The sequence below is a fragment of the Borostomias antarcticus genome (assembly GCF_949987555.1).
Source record: "Borostomias antarcticus genome assembly, chromosome: 5".
NCBI classification, from domain to species: Eukaryota; Metazoa; Chordata; class Actinopteri; order Stomiiformes; family Stomiidae; genus Borostomias; species Borostomias antarcticus.
This window is the reverse complement of record NC_140238.1, coordinates 18,823,596-18,846,095: the sequence shown is the minus strand read 5'-3', so window position 1 is coordinate 18,846,095 and position 22,500 is coordinate 18,823,596. Positions and strand designations below refer to the sequence as shown.

General features: G+C 48.9%; 1 protein-coding gene across 1 annotated transcript in view; it reads left to right on the top strand.

Annotated features, from left to right (window-relative positions):
- pacrg (PARK2 co-regulated) overlaps positions 1–22,500 on the top strand; it is a gene marked incomplete at both ends in the record, with an annotated part of 183,172 nt that overhangs the window by 14,567 nt on the left and 146,105 nt on the right. Inside the window, one exon of the mRNA XM_084437696.1 lies at positions 10,284–10,418. Within this exon, the coding sequence (XP_084293822.1) occupies positions 10,284–10,418 (135 nt within the window). The remainder of the gene's footprint in view (positions 1–10,283; positions 10,419–22,500) is intronic.

Below are 22,500 nucleotides of genomic sequence, written 5' to 3'. Positions count from 1 at the left end.
CTGCCATGTCACATCCTGGGGGGGGGGGCTTCATTCTCTTCATTCTGTCTTAATGTTACTGATGCATCTTCCTGTCTATCGGCCCATCTACCAACCTGCCTGTCTGCCTGCCCATCTGCCTGTCTGTCTGAACATCTACCAACCTGCCTGTCTGCCTGCCCAACTGCCTGTCTGTCTGAACATCTACCAACCTGCCTGTCTGCCTGCCCATCTGCCTGTCTGTCTGAACATCTACTGTACCAACCTGCCTGTCTGCCTGCCCATCTGCCTGTCTGTCTGAACATCTACCAACCTGCCTGTCTGCCTGCCCATCTGCCTGTCTGTCTGAACATCTACCAACCTGCCTGCCTCCTTACTCCTTTGTCTTCTTGTCTTTCTTAAAGGAGCACTTGCCTGACTAGCAATCAGCTTCATATCGTTCCGAAATCTGCAATATGCTACAATTAAAGTGATTCATTTTTTCCCTCAATGTTCCCTGGGCCTAGATTTCATGCTCGCAGACCACCAAAAACTCAACAAATGATGTGAAATGGCATCTCATATGCACCATATATGGACAGATGGGTCCTCGAGACCTAATTTAGGATCGAGAACGTGAGCTGGAAACACCAGCCAAGGCCATCTGCGAGAAACGGACATCTAAGCAAAGAGTAAGCGTTTTGTTTCTAACACAGCAATTTAGAAGTCACTTTATACGGCTGTGTTGAAATTCAGTGAACAGATGCGAATGTTCGTGGCGAACATGTTTTCTTTGAACCGTTGAACTTGAAAGGAGAGCCCTTCTGTGATCAATGATGATTTTCTGGAGGATATATTTTGGATGTAGTCCCGCTAACCTAATTTAACCTAACTTAACGTGAGTAAGAAGTAAAAGAGCCTCCACTGTTCAATTCATTCATTCAATCAATCTTACAATGACATTTCCCTTAGTCCAGTGTCTATTGTTGTTCACTGCAAACTACCTTCTCAGACCGTTCGCGGCAAACATAAAGCTAACTGAAAAAAGTTTAAAATTGTTGTGTCGCTGAATTTGAATGCACCTTTTTGAGTCCCGTTCCAAACCATCTTATTGGTACATTTGTCTTTGTTGTCTCTCTGTTGTTACTGGGCCAGCAGAGCAAACATAATCTTGAAGTTCATTGTCATAATGTAATGTGCAGTATAGGCTATTGTATGCATAATTAAGCTTGCCTCACTAATGTTGTGCTCATTTAATGTAGACGATATCGCTCGACAGCCTCTGGCCATTTCCCGGAGTGGATGCAGGGAGGGAGACTTGGGAGAGGCCCTGTGTTTCCAGCCTGCGTTGACGGAATGTACCGTGAATTCCTAGAGACTGCACAAGCTCAAGATGAACCAGTTTGACCTGAGCCCTTTACGCATTTTTTCTTTTTTAAATTTGTAATTCACATTTTCTCTGATTAAAACAATTTGTGTTGGTTGTGGTTTGTTTACCGTTACACTAGAGTACTGTATGCCCACATATTGTGTAGGCATGAGTCCTTAATGACAAACACATTATCACATTGTGCTGTGATTATCAGCCATGGGAAAAGACGATGCTTCAATCATGCGTTTTTATTGAATCTATTCTGAGCTGGAAGTTTATGAAAAGTTGATCAGGAGAGTGAACTTTTGAGTTGAAGTCAATCTGGAGGCTGTTAACGTGTCCACAGCAGCAGTGGTGGTGCTAGCGAGGTGTGTTATTTGCCTGGTGTGTATTTGCCTGGTGTGTGTCATTTAATTTGATGGTCAATGCACTCATTGAATGCCTTCAGGTGCTGCCACTGATTAGGGCTGTAAAAATAAAGCGTCAGACCATGGTTGGGGTTGGGGAGTGAATAGGTTGGGTGTGTGCCAAGCACTCTTAACACATTCTGAGGAGAGAGAGAGAGAAAGAGAGAGAGTGAGAGAGAGAAAGTGGAAGTTCTTCCAGCCTGTGTCTGTCTTTGTGTCTGGGTAGATACTAAAAGCCACACAGCGTTTTACTGGGCCCCCGGGCTGTTTATTTTTTAAACTGTAACTGAACAGGTGAGTCACCAATCAATGAACTCACTGGATCACCTGGCGATCCCACCTCGCTCTTCCTTCAGTTCAGACTTCAGGTTCAGTGGTTGGCTCTGTTACCACAACAACAACCACAACAACAGCAGCATGTGTGTCTACCCACTATGCCCAGTGGTCTACAATTATGACTCTGGATTGACTAAACCATCCCTCTTAGCCATGCATACAGTAGGCCTATGATTCATTGTGCGCGATCACAGCTGTGGCTTTGTGATATGAATCACCAGACTGACCTGGCTAAGCTGAGGGCCAGTGACGCTAATAAGCTAAATGGGCCACACACCCGCATGCAGGCACGCTTGCATGCACACACACTCACACACACACACACACAACCAGAGGGTGTGTTGTGGTCAGAAGGTGATTCTCTCTGGCTCCTGTGTTGGCTCTGCAAAGCTCTGCTCACACCGAGGTAGACGGTAGTCTTGATAGAGAGAACAGCACAAAGCACCAGGCTCCAATCCTCAGCAGTCTCTCTTCCTCCGTTTTCTGATCCATCTCTTGCCATCATTGTAGTGTGAGTGGAGACTGTTGCAGTGAGAGTGGAGACCGTTGGTGTTGTGTGCCAGTGGTTGTCCTTGCCCACAAGTTGTGGTTATTTACTACAACCCCCCCCCCCCAACACGTGTCTGCCCTACTTGATGTGACACGATCACAAAGCAACTACTTGTCTATAGAACCCAGTGAATGCAGAGATGCTACACGACTAATGTTCAGCCTCCAATTATCCTGTCAGCTAAGGACCCCTTGTCATTGGCTGCCTCTTGACCTTGTCTCTCACACAGGGACGCTCATTCTCTTCACACAATGGAGCTGATTCTCTGACTGATAGCTCTCTCTCTCTCTCTCTCTCTCTCTCTCTCTCTCTCTGTTTGTTGGTCATAATAAAATAGCCCCCCTATCCCTGTATACAAGCTGATTTAATCTTTAATGCTTTTACTTTTATTGTTTCTTTTAAATCTGTTCTCAATGTGTTTGTATGATTTATGTTTTTATCCGTCTCCTTTTATGTATAGCGCTACACTGATTTGGATGAATGGTAAATAAAATGACATTGACAGTGACATATAAAGAACCTTCCCGATAAAGAACCTTCTTAAGGAACCCTTCTTAAGCAATCCTTTGTATGGGAGTTAAGAAGTACTTTGGAGTTAAGTGCTTCTCAACTCGTTCGGGAAACCCAGCCATTGACATTGGTCTAGTCTAGACTAGAAACACTCCTTTATTCCATTTCCCTGGTGAACTCTGGGAAAATGATGGTGGTAGAGGATGATGATGATGATGATGCAGGGGTTGCTGTGTCGTGTATGGCTGCTGCAGCTGAGCAGTTCTGTTGACAGTGTTGTGTACATGTTTATTTATTGTTTAGTTGACAGTGTTGTGTACAGGTTTATTTATTGTTTAGTTGACAGTGTTGTGTACAGGTGAATTTATTGTTTAGTTGACAGTGTTGTGTACAGGTGAATTTATTGTTTAGTTGACAGTGTTGTGTACAGGTTTATTTATTGTTTAGTTGACAGTGTTGTGTACAGGTTTATTTATTGTTTAGTTGACAGTGTTGTGTACATGTTTATTTATTGTTTAGTTGACAGTGTTGTGTACAGGTTTATTTATTGTTTAGTTGACAGTGTTGTGTACATGTTTATTTATTGTTTAGTTGACAGTGTTGTGTACATGTTTATTTATTGTTTAGTTGACAGTGTTGTGTACAGGTTTATTTATTGTTTAGTTGACAGTGTTGTGTACATATGAAGTCTCCGACATAACTTCAGGCGAGGCACGAACGTTACGGCCGGAGTTATCGGCAGAGGTTAATCAGTCACACCCCGTATGACGCTAACCACCAGCTGACTGTCAGCTGTCATAGCATTGGTTCAGCTCGCTAGAGCGCCTGTATTTAAGCTGTCAAAACATGTCATTGTTCGCGCTTGCCATTACTGCTGGTTGTGCATTTGCGTGCTTGCCGCTTCCGCGTTCTCTGCTCTGGCGTCCGCTCTGCCATTACTGCTGGTTGTGTATTTGCATGCTCGCCCCACCTCCTGCATGCTCCACCTGCGTATGTCGATGTCATCTCTGTTGTCATCGTTGCTCTCTGTCCGGGATATTGCTGCATTCTTCCGGTATTCCACTGTGCGTCGGCTAGTGGAAGCCAGGGTAGACACTAGCTGGTCTCTGTGGCTCTCCGTGTTGACCGTGGGCCGAAACATCTCCAAATGGCCATCCAGCGGTCCCTCCGGTCACCATGGAGGCAGAGACACTAGGCTGTATCTCCTTCAGACTCCACGAAGCGCGGCCCGTGGAGGCCAGAGACTATAATGTACAGCAGTCCCCCTGTGGCTCTCTTTGACGGTCTTAGTGGGCTGAGTTACCTCCGAGCGTCTTCCCGATCGCGGCCCACTCTGATCGTCATAGAGGCAGGGGGCTAGATGCCGTTCCCCCTTCTGGCTCTCTGGGCCAAGCGGCCCAGAGGGGGGGAACACCTAGATTGCCTCCCCCTGCTAACGCGCTTTCCACATCGGTGGAAGGCAGGGGGCCCCCCGAACAGAGCACACCGCCAAAATTCATATGCTATGTATTTATAGATGCATGCTAATAATGGGTAAATTTTGACAAAAGTGATCTCGACTGAAGTTTATTTATTGTTTAGTTGACAGTGTTGTGTACAGGTTTATTTATTGTTTAGTTGACAGTGTTGTGTACATGCTTATTTATTGTTTAGTTGACAGTGTTGTGTACATGTTTATTTATTGTTTAGTTGACAGTGTTGTGTACAGGTTTATTTATTTTCTGTGCTGGATGTGCCTGTTGCTGCGTTTTCCTTTATTGTGGTTCATGTGGTGTTTATAGTCTTTTATGTGCCATTGTGCTGCGCAACCAGTTGCCTTCAACAAATTACAGTTGAACCTTATTTGAAATGCACCATTTTCCTATTTTGGAACAAGGCCTATTCATGTGGAAGGAAGAGGGGCTGCTGCTACGGTAGCCAGCCACGCAGTTTGGAGAATGAGCAGGCAGTGAACCGCATGGTTGTCGTGTTGGACCTGTACTTACTGTTTTTGGTACCTTCTCTTGAATGTGAGAAAGGATGCCCCCCTGGTCCACGTAAAAAAGGGAGCCGGTTCTGTTGCCCGCGGCGACAGTTGTGTGCAGCCCAACCTCATCAGGAGAGAGGCTCCCTCTGCCCCCGCCATCCTCGGTGACTCACCCTCCCTCCTCGCCCATGCACGCACGCCCATCCATGCCGGATTTCAATAACGGGACAGCAGAGAAATATATAATGTAAGGGAACGGAAGAGAGATAGAGAGCATGAGTGAGAGAGGGAGAGAGAGAGAGAGAGAGAGTAGGACGGAGAGAGAGGGCACCTACATTGCACTCCCCTCCGCTCGCTGGCTCAGTGAATAGGTGATGCAATGCGCCCGTGTGCAGCGGTAGCCTCCCCCCCCCCCCGCAAATGCAAGGAAATGCAATTTTGCCCTGGAAGAGGGGGACAATGGAGCAGGAAGAGAGAAAGAGAGCATGAGAAAGAGAAAGGGAGATTGAAATTATAAAAGGAGGTTGCATGGCTGCGGCTGAGCTGACAGCGAATTGACGGCGCCTCTCCAAACATCCATCAGTGGCTTTCAGGGGCGTTTTGGGGCGTTGGCACGATGATGGGGGAGGAAGAGGGGGAGAGGGAGAGCGAAGGAGGGGGAGGGGAAGGGAGAGAGTGACGGTGAAAGAGAGAGAAAGAGAGGGGAGGGGAGCGAGTGAGCAAAAGAGAGAGAGCAGGAGAGAGTGAAAGAGGGAGACGGAGAGAGAGCAGGAGAGTGAAAGATGGAGACGGAGAGAGAGAGAGAGAGGGAAAGAGGGAGACGGAGAGAGAGAAAGAGAGAGGGAAAGAGGGAGATGGAGAGAGGGAAAGAGGGAGATGGAGAGAGAGCAGGAGAGAGGGAAAGAGGGAGATGGAGAGAGAGAGGACCTGGAGAGAGTGAAAGATGGAGACGGAGAGAGAGAGAGAGAGTGAAAGAGGGAGACATAGAGAGAGCAGGAGAGAGTGAAAGAGGGAGACGGAGAGAGAGAGAGTTGGAGAGAGGGAAAGATGGAGAGAGAGAGCAGGAGAGAGTGAAAGAGGGAGACGGAGAGAGAGAGAGTTGGAGAGAGGGAAAGATGGAGAGAGAGAAAGCAGGAGAGAGTGAAAGAGGGAGACGGAGAGAGAGAGTTGGAGAGAGGGAAAGATGGAGAGAGAGCAGGAGAGAGTGAAAGAGGGAGACGGAGAGAGAGAGAGGAGCTGGAGGACGGGGCAGGTTGATGGATCACCTACACGCCGCGCCACCGTCGCCACGCTGAACTCACCCTCAGAATTGATGAGCTGCAGCCCCTGTCTCTCTGTCTGCCCACCCCCACTCTCTCTCTCCCTCCCTCTCTCTCTCTCTCTGTCTCTCTCAATATCTTTCTATCTCTCTCTGTCTCCCCCCAAATCCCCCTCCCCTCTCTCTCTTGCAATATCTTTCTGTCTCTCTCTGTCTTCCACCCTTCCACCCCAAGCCACCCCCCCTCGCAATATCTTTCTATCTCTCTCTACTGTACGTCTCTGCTCAGGTCCCCCCCCCCTCACCCCTCTCTCTCTCGCTCTCTTTCTCTCTCTCGCAATATCTCTCTATCGCTCTACACCCCCACACACACACCTCTGCCCCTCGTCCCCCTCCCCCCCCCCCCCCCCCCCCCTCGTGTGTGTGTCAGCAGCGTCTCCGTGGCTGGGCCGCGCTAATACGGCTAGAGAAGGCATCTCCGTTCCCGAGGGTGACACCTTATAAATGACAGGAGCCGCTAGGTCGCCTCCACGGGAGCCATAGCCACACACACACCTCCGCGGGGGGAGCCAAGCGTGTGTGTGTGTGCGATAGGGCAAATGCACGAGGAGGAGAATGGGGACGGAGTGGAGGGAGGAGGGCCGAGCGGAGGGAGCACATGTGACCGGCGTGGGGCTTATTATTACTCCCCGACGCGTGCTGCGGCACCGGCAGAGGCGCTGACACGTCCACTTTTATTGTGTTACCCCAGCCGCCCCTCCGCCTCCACGGCCCAGGCCAGGAGATTCGCTTCGGTTGTGTTTTGTGCGTGTCTGTGTGTGTGTGTGTGTGTGTACGGGGGGGTCTTACTCTGTGTTTTTGGAGAGCACAGGGTCAGATTGGTATGGCGGAGCTCCAGACCACCCGACGCGTCATTAGAATTTCAATTACCACCTGTCCACCCTCGCACACCATGAACGACTTTTATTAATTATCCCCATAGCTGTCATATTTCTATAGCCTTTATACTGTTTATATATTATTCAGTTTTTTTTAATCCTGCTGATATTTTATTCTGTCAATCACGGCTATGTCTTTGTAGTGTTGTTTCTGGTAGTGTTTTGTGTAGTGTTCTGTGTACAGTAGTATACTATAATATATACTGTAATATATACTATGATATAATATATACTGTCATATTTTGTGACAGTTCACCTTGACATTTAGTTCAGCCGTAACTTGTACTGTATGTGGATGAATGACAATAACTTGACTGCCACAGCGGGAGCAGGACGGCGTGGTTTGAGCCTCCAAAACGTCTCTCTCGCCCGCGGGTCCTTCTTGTTTTAGGATGGACACAGCAGACTACAGTCTTGGTCAGGATGTAGCTTTGAGGGAGGGTCTCTCCATCATCCTCTCTCCCAGCCCCATGTCTCCCAGCCGGCCGGCAGCAGCAGAGCCCCTCTGGGAGGCGAGGTATCATCTCACCACAGCACTGCTCCCATCATGGAGCATGGCCTCCTATAGCACATCCCTGCGGGAGTGGGGGGTGTGGGGGGTTGTCGGTGTCATCATCGCGTCATCTGATCGTAAAAGCCGAGCGGCCAGTCAGTGCAGCCAGCGGAGTTCATTTTCTGCAGGGCTATTTTTAGCCTCGGTGGCGGTGCGGGGAGCTGTTTGGAGTGGGGGGGGGGGGGGGGGGGGGGGCTGCTTCTACCTGGAGGTGAGGGAGCTCTGTGCTGAGCAGGTGTAGCAGCCTCACTTATCTCCAACGAGTAAGACTTCCTGCTCCTCTTGTTGAGGGAGAGAGAGAGAGAGAGACAAACAGAGGGGGAGGGGGGTTGCCATAAGCGGTAATTTGCATGGCGCTCAGTGGCAGCCACTCCACCAGCTCAAACCTCTTTGTGTAGAATAGCGTCTTTGATCTCTGTAATGCTCAATTACAAAGTGAAACCGTCTTTGAATGATTCATATTGTCAAAAGAGTTGCGGCTTACTGTTTGTCAATGCATGATGAATAAGAATTAAATTAATGCAAAACAACGTAGCCCACAGCCAGAGCAATTTGAATGCAGCATTTGTCTTGGATAGCGCTGAAGCTAATCGGTAAAAATTGTGGCTGTGCAGGGGGGGGATGTCTCTGCCTGTCCCCCCACCTGTCCCGTGTGCTGGACACGCGTAGTTAGTCACAGATGTCTCGCCTGGTTCCACTCCTGCGGGAGCGTGTGGACCCGGGGTCTATTAATCCAGCGTAATATCATTCAGCGATCCCCGCCCGTCAAACAAACCCTTCTGCCAGCCGGAGTCGTTCCTGTGCGGCGCCGCAGCAGTCCCACAGTGCATTAAGGCTGTTTAAATGCTGTAAACGCACTCGAGCGTGTCCTCCTCCAGCGTGTCCTCCAGCGCGTCCTCCTCCAGCGTGTCCTCCTCCAGCGTGACCTCCTCCAGCGTGTCCTCCTCCAGCGTGTCCTCCAGCGTGTCCTCCTCCAGCGTGACCTCCCAGGCCTTGGTTCCCGTGGCGGTTACAGGACAGTCTCCTGAGGTCTACAGTGTAACGTGGAGGCCCTCAGTCTGGAGGCAGAGTAGATCAGTAGTCAAGTCAAGTAGCAACAGCGGGGGTATCATTACAGCAGGCCTACATGAGAAAAGATCTACAGTAGTAACAGCAGGAGTACAGTATCATTACAGCAGGCCTACATGAGAGAAGGTCTACAGTAGTAACAGCAGGAGTACAGTATCATTACAGCAGGCCTACATGAGAGAAGGTCTACAGTAGTAACAGCAGGAGTACAGTATCATTACAGCAGGCCTACATGAGAGAAGGTCTACAGTAGTAACAGCAGGAGTACAGTATCATTACAGCAGGCCTACATGAGAGAAGGTCTACAGTAGTAACAGCAGGAGTACAGTATCATTACAGCAGGCCTACATGAGAGAAGGTCTACAGTAGTAACAGCAGGAGTACAGTAGCATTACAGCAGGCCTACATGAGAGAAGGTCTACAGTAGTAACAGCAGTAGCACAGTATCATTACAGCAGGCCTATACATCGAGGCAGAGTAGGTGTACAGTGGGTGTACAGTGCTACAGTCTAGTAGTAACAGCAGGAGCCCAGTATCATTACATCAGGGCCTACTGTAGCTCCCACCCAGCAGTGCTGACTGGAACAGTGTTTCTCAGCGGGCCGTAACGCGTGGATTAATGACAGCGACTCGCCCGCCAGTCATGTGCTAGGGCGGCGCAGATGGCGAGGGACCTGCGCAGAGACAGGAACTGATTGGCACACAGACGGTCCCGTCATCCACTACAAGATTCAGTTGTTGTTTGTTTGTCTATTTATTTATTTATTTTTTTACATCAGCCTGCCCGTCGCTTCTGTCAGGGGCGTCATCTCCGGCGCCCTCGTCGGCGGGCGCTTGTGTTGTGTTGACGCTCCGGTCTGATGCATGGAACGGAAAGCGGCGGGAGGTGGGTTGAACGGCGGGGAGATGGACAGGCACCTCAGGAGAGTCACGGCACCGGTGTCGCTGGGTACATGCCATACAGACGAGGGCTAAGACGATGCGAGCAGCGCTCCCGGCAGCCCCCGAGGCTAGTCTGCCTAAGAGGAGCAACACACACACACACGTACACACACTCGCGCACACACGCACGCGCACACACACACACACACACACACACACACAAACAAATGCGTCTCAAATGACTGCATTGTTTGTAAAGGCTCTGCCGCTGATCCCTTTCCAAATAGGGGATTCACATCGCTCCATTCAATTCAGTGGAGCTTTATTGGCATGCAAGTCCTGAAAGCAATTTACCAAAGCATGAGAGTCGTAATGTGAATATCGAATAACATTCACACGGCTTCATACTCCCTCCCTCCCTCCCTCTCTCTCTCTCTCTCTCTCTCTCTCTCTCTCTCTCTCTCTCTCTCTCTCTCTCTTTCCAGGTGGTGGGACCCCCGGCGGCGGGGGCGTTCCGGGAGCGTCCAGCCAAACCCACGGCGTTCCGGAAGTTCTACGAGCGCGGAGACTTCCCCATCGCGCTGGAGCACGACACCAAGGGCAACCGCATCGCCTGGAAGGTACAGGGTTCCTCACAACCGCACGGCCATGTTCCTCTACCGCACAGAGCACCTCACCACCACACAGCTTCACATACAGTCCTCTACCGCGGCCTGAACCACCCCACTGCCCTCCCAGTAGGACTAGTTGGTTGAAGACGTCTGCTGTCTATTATGTTGCTACATTGGTGTCCCAGCAGCACCCTCCCCTCGCACCAGCCCTCAGACCAGTTCATGTGGTCCACCTGTAGGAGGCAGCGCAGCGTCGTGTCATGTGTAGGCCAACCAATTTGGTGAGGGGAGGGGGGGTGGGCGGACTGTGTGCGTTGGTGTGTAATAGATCCAGAATCACAGAGTGTGTGGTGTGTGCGTGTTTGTGCATGTTTGTGTGTGTGTGTGTGTGTGTGTGTGTGTGTTGCCCAGATGTGCAGTCAGTACGCCTCACAGCAGCGGCAGTAGTGGCAGTAGCCAGAGGTGGTTAAGCCCAGCACTGGGTTCAGTCCCGAACACCACCTGGGTTTCTCATGCCTCACTACCTAACCCTCTGCGCGTTGCCGAGGCCCGGCTTTGCTCCACAACCCCGCCGCTACCCGCCCACACCGCTGTGCGGCTAATGACATAACAACATAAGCAAGGCTAAATGAATCAGAGCAGTGCGCCTCTTCCTTACCTCCTTTAAAGACCCCCCCGAGTCCGACTGTCTCCAGGTGAAAGCATCTCGCTATGAATTATTAATTTTTAATGTTCAAATGAATGCTCCACTTTCATACCAAATTTTTTTTTTCTTTGTGCTCTTGTGAAAAAAAAAAAGCTCTCAGTAAATGGGAATCGGGCTTTGAAATTGTTCCTGTCATAGCTAATGCAGTGGTTTTGCTTATGGGTCCTGTTCCGCCCGCGAACACTTCTTGTTAGTGAATTTTGATAATTCTCTGTGTGAGACGGTGTTTCCCGGCTCACCCCCTGCTGTGTGTGGTTGAGCGGTAGAGCTGCTAAGCCAGGCGCCGCAGGTAGTCCTGCACGTCCGTGCGTTAGGACTAAACGTTCCCTGCATCCTGTGTCTGTTTGGCAGCAAAATACATTTATTCTCTTTCGTATGGATGGGTTTCTTCACCATTGGAGGGACCGTATGGGGTGATGGGCGACGAGGCCCTCAACCTTGTAACATCTAACCGCCCCACCACGTGCTCCCTAGACCCTGTTCCCTCGACTCTCCTTCAGTCTGTTGCACCCGAACTCCTTCCCTTCCTAACCCACCTCATCAATGCATCTCTTGTATCAGGATGTTTTCCCTCTGCTTTCAAGACTGCCAGAGTCACCCCCCTCCTAAAGAAACCATCTCTCGACCCCTCTGATGTCAAAAACTACAGACCGGTTTCCCTTCTATCCTTTCTATCCAAAACACTTGAACGTGCTATCTATAACCAATTGTCTTCGTACCTCCACCAGAACGACCTCCTAGATCCCCACCAATCCGGGTTCAAGGCTGGCCACTCGACAGAGACCGCCCTCCTTGCAGTAACAGAGTCACTCCATGCCGCAAGAGCGAACTCTCTCTCCTCTGTCCTGATACTCCTAGACCTGTCAGCAGCATTTGATACGGTCGACCACCAGATCCTCCTCTCCACCCTCGAGGAGAAAGGCATCGATGGCTCTGCACACTCCCTGTTTGCATCCTACCTGACGGGCCGCTCCTACCAGGTGACATGGAGAGGGTCGACGTCGGAACCGCGTAGTCTGACTACGGGGGTTCCACAAGGGTCTGTCCTGGGTCCTCTCCTGTTTTCCCTCTACACTACATCTCTGGGCTCTGTCATTCGCTCGCATGGCTTCTCCTATCACTGCTATGCCGATGACACCCAACTGGTTCTGTCATTTCCCCCTTCTGATACAAAAGTGGAGACACGCATAGCTGGGTGCTTGGCTGACATTTCGGAGTGGATGACGACACATCACCTCAAGCTCAATCTGGACAAGACTGAGCTGCTGTTCCTCCCGGGGAAGGGCTGTCCGCACCGGGATCTGGCCATCACCATTGAAGACACAGTGGTGACCCCGACTCGGACTGCGAGGAATCTGGGTGTGACCCTGGATGACCAACTGTCATTTTCCTCACATGTCACATCCGTCACACGTTCCTGCAGATTCATGCTCTACAACATCAGGAGGATTCGCCCTTTCCTCACTAATGAAACGGCGCAGGTACTCATCCAGGCCCTGGTCATCTCCCGCCTGGACTACTGCAACTCCCTCCTCGCGGGGGCACCGGCGTCAGCCATTAAACCTCTGGAACTTGTCCAGAAAGCTGCTGCTCGCCTGGTGTTCAACCACCCCAAATTCTCCCACACAACTTCCCTCCTCCGTTCCCTACACTGGCTCCCTGTAGCGGCTCGCATCCAGTTTAAAACTCTGGCGCTAACCTACAGGGCAATGAAAGGAACAGCCCCCTCCTACCTCCAGGCCATGGTCAAACCCTACACCCCCTCCCGACCGCTACGCTCTGCTACCTCAGGGCGACTGGTTGCCCCGTCGCTCCTGCGGTCGATCGACACGGTCACGGCTCTTCTCTGTCCTGGCCCCGCAGTGGTGGAATGAGCTGCCCACTGATGTCAGGACAGCAGAGTCGCTGCCCATCTTTCGTCGCAGGCTCAAAACCCATCTCTTCAAGAAGTACTACAACAATCCTCCCACCTAAGCACTTATTGTATTATATTATATTGCACTGTACTTTAGACTGTGATTCTTGCACTTTGCCTTCAGCACTAGATTATGCTCTGGCAAGTAGTAGTACATTGGCTCTTCCTACGTTAAATGCAATTATTGTTAGTCGCTTTGGATAAAAGCGTCTGCTAAATGACTGTAATGTAATGTAATGTCTGTGTGTGATTGGACGGAGAGTGGTGGCTGTAGCAGAGGTCGGTGTGTGATTGGATGGAGCGTGGGGGCTGTAGGGGGGTCTGTGTGTGATTGGACGGAGCGGAGGGCTGTAGGAGGGTCTGTGTGTGATTGGACGGAGTGGAGGGCTGTAATAGAGGTCTGTGTGTGATTGGACGGAGCGGAGGGCTGTAGGGGGGTCTGTGTGTGATTGGACGGAGTGGAGGGCTGTAATAGAGGTCTGTGTGTGATTGGACGGAGCGGAGGGCTGTAGCGGATGCCTGCTTGTGATTGGAGAGAGTGTGGGGGCTGTAGCGGAGGTCTGCATGTGTTTGGACGGAGCGTGGGGACTGTGGTGAGGTCAGAGGTCAGAGGTTCAAGACTGTTGCTCAGTATCAATCTGCTCCTCAGAGAGCAGGGAAAGGACATCAGAATCAGGTGCCTGTGCACATGATTGTGTTTCAGTGTGTATGTGCGCGTGTATCCATGTGTGTCTGTACGACTGAGAACACAAGAGAATAAATGTGAAGGGCAGGCAGAGTGGGGAAGGTTGTTGTGTGGGTGTGCTGATCTGCCTCTCCACAGTCACTGCTGTAGTGGCTCGCCCAGGTAAGAGCTTTGCACGTATGAGGAACATGTGCTATACATAGATAAGGGCTGGTGGGAGCCGGTGTGTGTGTGTGTGTGTGGTGTGTGTGTGTGTGTGTGTTAGTGTGTGTGTGTGGGTGTGTGTCGTGCACGTTAGTATGTGTGTCCGTGTGTGTGGGTGTGTCGTGCGTGTTAGTACGTGTGCGTGTGTGTGTCGTGTGCATTAGTATGTGTGTGTGCGTGTGTGTGTGCGCGTGTGTGTGTGTGTGTGTGTGTGTGTGTGTGTGTCCTGCCCTCTCATGACGTGGACGCTGCGGTCTTGTGCTCTGCTCTTGAGCAGCTCCACACAGAGCCTCTTCTACAGGGACCCTGCAGTCAATCAGAGAGTGCAGCCGCTTGGCTCTCCACTAGAATGGATGATCTGAACGCCTCCTCTCCTCTGTCCTCCTCTCCTCTCTCCTCCTCTCCACTGTCCTTCTCTCCTATCCTCTCCTCTTCTCCTCTCCCCTCTCTTGTTCTCTCCTCTTCTCTCTCATATGTTGCTCTCTCCTCTCTCCTTCTCCCAACTCTGTCTCTCCTTTCCTTTCCCCACTCCTTCTCTCCTCTGTGGTTCTCTCCTCTCCTCTCTCCTCCTCTCCTCTGTCGTTCTCTCCTCTCTCCTCCTCTCCTCTGTCATTCTCTCCTCTCTCCTCTTCTGCTCTGTCATTCTTTCCTCTCTCCTCCTCAGCTCTGTCGTTCTCTCCTCTCTCCTCTCCTCTGTCATTCTCTTTCTCTCTCCTCCTCTGCTCTGTCGTTCTCTCCTCTCCTCACATCCTCTCCTCTGTCTTTCTCTCCTCTCTCCTCCTCTGCTCTGTCGTTCTCTCCTCTCCTCGCCTCCTCTCCCCGTCCGCTCCTATTTATTTTGTTACACTGATGGCTTATCTACTCCCGACGCCCCCACTGCACCTTCTGCCCCAACCCTGCTATCATCTCACTCCTCTCCTCTTTCTCTCTCTTCTGTCCTCTTCTACTTCCGCTCTCTCCCTCCCACTCTCTTTCTCTCTCTCCCACTCTTTCTATCCTGCTCCGCTTCAGGTTCTTTTGTCCCCTTTCTAAATCGGTTCTTTTTTTGTCTCTTCTTTCGTGTCTTCCTCCCCTCCCTGTCCTGTCCTGTCCTGCCCTGTAGTCTAGTATTCCCTGTCCTTCTCGTGGGTTGTGTCCAGCGGCAGAGTGGAGCGGCGTGACATAGAGAATATCAATGCAAACTTGATTCCCCCCTCCTATCCCCCCCCCTCCCTCCCTCGCCCCCACCGCTGGAGGAACGAGGCGGGGGGGACAATCAATTAATCTGATCAAGCGCTTTAGGAAATGGAGAGCGTAAGCGCTCCTAGGGGACGGATATCCATCTCCTTGGGATGATTGAATTACGCACGGAGCGAGAGAGCGGAGAGGAGCGTGGAGTGGGGGGGGCGGTGGTGGGTTGTGGGGGCGCAGGGGGTGACCGGGAGAGAGAGAGCGAGTGTGGTGACTGACTGGGGGAAAATGTGTGTGCATGTGTGTGTGTGTGTGTGTGTGTGTGTGTGTGTGTGTGTGTGTGTGCATGTGCGTGTATAGTATAGTAGAGCGGGCTATATATTATGTTGGCCGGTGAAGTCGTCACAGATACAGCTATGAAGAAAGTCTCTTTTTTTCCTCTCTCCTCTATACGTTTATCCCCATCTTACCATTTACATTTCTTTGTGTCATACCTTATGCCTGACAGGCCTCTCTCCTGACAGCTATATTGCGTGGCAGAGGTTCTGTACATGGTTTTGCTAAGCAATCCAGGGCCCAGTGCTGTCCTTTGTGCTGTCTTTTATCTGCGGCCGTAGCTGGATAGAACAGGAATATGCAGAGATGGAGAGAGGAGTTGATTTATTAGACACAGCCTTGTGTTCAAGTCCAAAAAGTAAAGTCCAGCGTGCTTCAGCCAAGTTCTGGGTAGAGGGTTTGGTGCGAAACGGCAGAGGACAACAGGTAGAAATGGTGCTCAGAGAGCACAGACCTCCGCCCATGAAAGCATTCCCTGGCTCTGAGTGCGCCCATATGTTTGGTATTCCTGCATTCGTTAGATTTAGATTTTTATGGTAGTCCAAATCCCGTGTCTCTGTGACCTTCCCACGTCAATATGGCTGTTCCAATTCCCCCCACTGATAATGAATGGGGTGAATATTTCGCTCCAAAAAATTAATGGAGATGAATTGCCGGCCACCCCGTGATTAGGTGGTATGCCGCAGGTGTTGGGCTGAATTCGCTAGTTTGATTGATGGATGGATTTAACGTCCAAAGTATTGTGCAAGTATTGTGTAGGCCTATGTGTAAGAGATGAATGGTTGTAACCATGAACTCAGCCAGGTAGATTATCAGCATTTATCACCAGCCTCAATTGATGCTCGCGTGAGGACTTTACTCTGTGTTGTCATTCAAACCACCATCTCATCTAGGCTACTTCGTGTTGCTGCATTTTTACCTTTATACTTTCATGTTTTTAGAGCGCATTCAACATTTTCAAGGATTCCAATAATTCCATCCATTCATCCAACTTTGTGCTGAGCGTAGCGCGCTCTCCAATGAGCATAGCACACTCTCCAATGAGCACAGCGGTCCATGTAGCTTACTGTAACCAACAATACATTTCCATCTCCATTTGCGTTACATGGCTGGTGCGCATGCCCCTTTTTATGCTTAAATTATGCCCAGCAAGTTCACAAGCAGGACTGGCTTTATCCAAAGTGACTGTAGTACCACTCTACTTACTAATAGCACTGGTGCACCTCCTTTCTAAACAAATTCCCTACATTCTTTCGATTGGGAATTAGGGAAATTGAATTAGAAAATTCAAATTTTTGATCATTGACTCGAACAAACCAATTCGTTGTTCAATGATTATACAGATCTGATAATAGGCCTAAATCATGTTCACCATATCTGCGGTTAGGTTTGAAATAGCAGGCGTATTTATCTCTTGAAGGTGACAGAGTGACAACATGCGGGACGGGGACAGAGGTCTGACTATTTATTCACAAGTAGGCCTGCAAACTTCTGCTCATTACTGATACAAACCTGTTCAATACGTCTCGTCATGTTCAAGTCTCGTCAACACTTGGATTTACAATGGCTTGTTACCATCGGGGGACCTCATTTCAATGTTTCCGAGCATACAAAGACATTAAAGGTACCCCGAGGAGTATATTTTTGGTTACGAAACAGTCTCATTTTAATGTGGGTGAATCTACATTACCCACACTTGTTTATGTGTCCATTTTCGACAAATGTCGTTTCTTGTATATAGTTTATTTTTAGATTATTATTTCATGGTCAGGTCGTTCAGAACTTCCTTGGAATGATTAAACAATTTACTGCAGTAGCCTACGCCGCCGACAAGCGACAGCGCAAGCATATATATACCGTTATATATTGTCAAAAGTAACGTAACTAGTAAGACCTATGTAATTACCTCGTCAGTGGCCATCGTTCTGTCTTCAAAACACTCGGCTCAGGTAGCTAAGGTTTACCACAGTGCGCGGGGAGGCTCATGGGAAATGTGGTCTTTTTGGGCGGAAAACACTTCCACTTCCCGAAACTCCTAATAGGGCCTTTAAATATACAATCAATAAATAACCCACTGTAGCACTGTAATGTGGTAACCTATGAATTTGATCAGAGCTGCTTGCGGGACTTTTACCAAAATAAATAAATAATAAGATGAACAGTAGCCTAGTATTAATAGGCTATAATATATTGTTATCACAGCAGCGCAGATAGAGATTACAATTACAGATTGGATTCGAGATTATTTTAAAAGCAGGGAATGTGCACCGGACATGGAAGACAACCAGGGATGAAGATGAATGCTATGTTGGTGACTGTTGGCGTTGGTTGGATCCTCCCCACCCCCCAGCTCATCAAGTTTATTTGAATATAAATAGCATTGAAGGGCAGTTCAGTTCCTACTGTAGCTGTCTAGCTCACTAGCTACGGTTAAGCTGCAGGCTAAATGCATTTCTTCTGAGCCTGTCCCTCTAAACTCTGAGCAACTCTGACATTATCAAATTCATAGGATACTGTATTGCTGCAGTATTTATTGAGTGTTGCCTATTAATGTCTATGTATATGCTCGGCATCATTGAAATGTTTAGGGGTCTGGATCTAAAGGAATGAATTAAGCAGTGGCGTCTGGTGGGTCCAGGTATGCCAGAGCAAGCGGAGCAGATTCTATCGTACGTGTGAATTTTTGCACGCCCTGACGGAAGGTTTCTAGGCAACACAACGGCCCTGATTAACCTGATTTAATCAAGAGCAGACAGCGCAACAGGTGTAATTACATAACCTGGATTACATTGATTAATATTCCCTTCTATTTATTGTGTCACAGCATTCTGATAGACATTTTCTGATAGACCTGACAGGATGCGCTGTCTAAATCTATGAATTAAGCACAATATAACGGGTAGTAGGTCATCCGGAGGGGGTAGGCCAACTTTTCAGAATATCTTTAGAGCATGGCACTGTCCGACATCCAGAGGACTGAAGTTGGTCCTGACTAAATGATTAAAATGAACCAAATGGCTATGCGGACGCGTCACCGTTGGTTCCTTTGGTTCAACACAAGGATGGGTTGTAATGCAGCCATTATGTATACCTGAAGCACGATTGTGTTCGAGTTGGCTGTGACACACTAAATAGAAGGGAATATTAATTAATGTAATCAATTACACCTGTGTCTACCCTACTCTTCCTGCTTCCGCTTAGGCACTCCACTATACCACAATGCAACGCTGTCATGTTTTACCGAAGGAGAAGAAGTGAAGAAGACGGTATATAACTATCAGTGGCTAAAGCAGTTATAACGTTTTGATTATTGCTGTAGCTGTTTTGCTAATGCGAGTTTGAGTTCGTCTCCGTTCCTGCCCGAGAAACAGTAGTTGAACGAACAGCATCAGCTACAGGAATAATCGTTGTAACGTTAGCTAACTGCTTTTTAGCCACGTTAATATTATGGAAGCTGCTGTCGTGAGCTAACTGGCTATCATGGTCTTATTGTGCACCTTCATAGCTTGCTATTAGCAGACAGCACTAAAGTTGACAAAACCACCTTTGCACATCATTAGAATTCCAACCATTTATTTGGGAGCCTAGCTAGCTTAAGTGTTAAACCTCTACTTGTCCCGATACCTTGTTCCATGAGTTAACAGATATAGACCCAACGCCAGTTACAGAGATAGATAGCATACAGTAGATAGATGTTCGTAATAATTCAATTACAACCAGGCGGAGAACAAGGAGTTTGAGAACAAGGTAAGATCATCTAATGTGCCAGATGAGGCTACAGCAATGGGTCAATGAGTAGTATCACTTCTCCCTCTATGGGCATGAGAGCGGTGGTGCCGAATGCCACAGACGGTGCGTTGAGATCCCGCGGGTAAGGTTATTATTCCCAAGTTCCCCCATCTGTATGACGACACTGTTGACACCATGCATCCGTGACATGCCCACCCCACGATAACACTAGCAGTTTTCGGGGGGCCTACCACCCACCCCCCCCTGAAAAAAATCTTAGGGGAAACACTGCTGGATCACTCATTCATATAGTCGTTTCTTCCAGGGGTGTTTCTGTGTCCATGCCGCTGTTTCTTATCTGACTGTTATCCTGTACTATTAACCACATACAGTATCTGAGGTATTGGTCATGGAGTCCATCCTTAGCGTGTCATGCTTGTAGAGCGCAATCCTCAGCAGGGCGGAGCCTTGTGACCTCCAGGGATGCGGATGACCTCCAGGGCGCACTCGCTTTTACGTGCGAAGGAATGCAATTCAAGTAGCGTGTTGGAAGATAATAATGGAAAATGGAATTCATCGTCATCATATACCCAACAGTATAGTATGTTGGTACAAGTCAGCACTTGTATGTTTGCCATTTTTGATATAAACACATTTACCTTTTACCTGTGTCCCGAGTCATGCATTTGGGTCGAGTACTGTTGATACTACTATTGTCGTCGTTTACAAGTGATGTGTGCGTGGATGATGCAAATTCACCCTGTGAATCGTAGTCATAGGCCATAAATGGTGAAAATCATTAGATCAATTGGCCAATGCAAAAATATCCCCATAAAATATTGTAAAGGGGGCTCAATACAGTGTAGCAGCTCACACACGTCCTTATATGGGGAACTGTCAGCACATCCTAAGAACCCTTTGTCACCAGGCCACAAATCTACCGTTATCACACTAATCCAGGCCACTACCGTTATCACACTAATCCAGGCCACAAATCTACCGTGTTATCACACTAATCCACAGGCCACAAATCTACCGTGTTATCACACTAATCCCCAGGCCACAAATCTACCGTTATCACACTAATCCAGGCCACAAATCTACCGTTATCACTCTAATCCAGGCCACAAATCTACCGTTATCACACTAATCCAGGCCACAAATCTACTGTGTTATCACACTAATCTACCGTGTTATCACACTAATCCAGGCCACAAATCTACCTGTTATCACACTAATCCAGGCCACAAATCTACCGTGTTATCACACTAATCCAGGCCACAAATCTACCGTGTTATCACACTAATCCCCAGGCCACAAATCTACCGTGTTATCACACTAATCCCCAGGCCACAAATCTACCGTTATCACACTAATCCCCAGGCCACAAATCTACCGTGTTATCACACTAATCCCCAGGCCACAAATGTACCGCGTTATCACACTAATCCCCAGGCCACAAATCTACCGTGTTATCACACTAATCCACAGGCATTTTTTGCAACGGCCAAATCAAGCCTGCTGCTAATATCCACATTTGTGAGCTACTCACTTTACACTTTCAGATTGTTGAGTAAGACGATGTACAGGTATGAATGATTCATTTTAATCAACATTATCAACATATACTATAGAACGAAAATACATAATAGGCCTACTTTTCATCTCATGTGTTTGTTTGTTCTATTAGGCCTCCCTTTCAAGAACATGAGCACTGTAGGAATGTATAATCTTATACTTTTAAACTATATCTAGTTTAATACAGTTTATTGTACAGTAGCCTGTCTTAACATTTATATTGTAAATATACTTTTTTTTTTTTTAAGTCACCCAACATGCAAGAGCAATATTACAGTTTAATATGTAAGTGTAACACAATTCCAATAAACAGTATCAAGTAGGACTATAAAAATCTAATGGACACTATCAATTAATACATTATAGTCACTGCTTTCCTAAATGCTATGACGTGACCATAAAGTTAAACAAATTGTATCTTTATACAAATTATAACAAGACTAGGAATGTATGGATACGGACCCACTCAGGAGGTCGGAGGAAAGGGTAACGTTTATATCAAAACGGCAAACATACAAGTGCTTACTTGTAACAACATAGGGGATATAATGATAGATCCAGGAAATCTGTGCCTTCTCAATGTCACATTCCTTGTTGGACGAATGTCCTTGTGTGGCTGGTTCCGTTTCTGAGCCTCTCCAACGTGAATGAGCTCTTATCTTCTCTGGCACTACAAGACCTCCGTGAGAAAATAACAGTGTACTGTATGTTGACAGAATCAAATGGGGTTAACCATGTGTTCACCCTGGCTGGCTGGCTGGCTGGCAGAGAGCTCTGTACACTAGGGGCCTTCTGTGTCATCCGTCGCCACTGATTGAGCAGCAATAAACCAATGACAAGGCTTATCCCCAAAACCTACGCAGAGTCGTTCTCCTGGACCCCGGTGACCGACGGAGGCAGTGATGTAGACCTCTACTGTCCACCCCGCCAGGACAATGACTGCTCTTTGTGTACGTGAGTGTTTACACGGCTGACCAGCCCCGGCCTGCCCCCTCCCCGATCAGCTCCTCTCTAAAACAACAACGGGCCAGGGCTAATATTGACATGTCTGGACATGGCGCCCAACACTGAAATAAGCCTCATGGACAATGTGGTCTTTGGAACGTTGTGTTCCACTGGGGGACCTCCTCCCCCGCCCCCCACCCCCCCTACACTGATGCTCCCTCCTCCCGGCTGCTGTCCCTTGTCTCCCCGTCCAAGAGCTCATCCCCGGGGACGAGGCCCCAGACCCACGCAGCTGGCTCCCCAACGCAGATGACGTGCGCACACACATACACACACACACACACACATACATACAGACACAGAAGCATCTCACTCGCTGGGGGAACAGAGGACAACTGTAGCCACGCACAGCTAGAGAGAGAGAGAGGCGATACTAGGGAGCAAGAGATACAGTAATTAGAGAGAGAGAGAGAGAGAGACAGAGAGAGACAGAATGAAGGGAGGAGGCAGTGGAGGGGAGAGAGACAGAGGAAGGACAGGGAGGGGCGGGCTCGTCCGCCAAGAACACAAATCTGTCCGGCGAGCACAGCCCGGGCGCTGTCACCCCTTCCCAGAACGAGCCAGAGATCTATTGATTGGCATTTGTATGGCTAGCGGGGGCCCCGGCTCCAAATGGAGCCTTTAATTAACTAAATGGGGCGTCTGTAGCTGAGAGAGAGCTCCTGGCCAGAATGGGAAATGAGCAGGGTTAACTCTGCCCACCTCCCAGCCATCAGTCAGGACGGACAGACGGACATTCATACCCCCCCCAGGAGAGGGACTC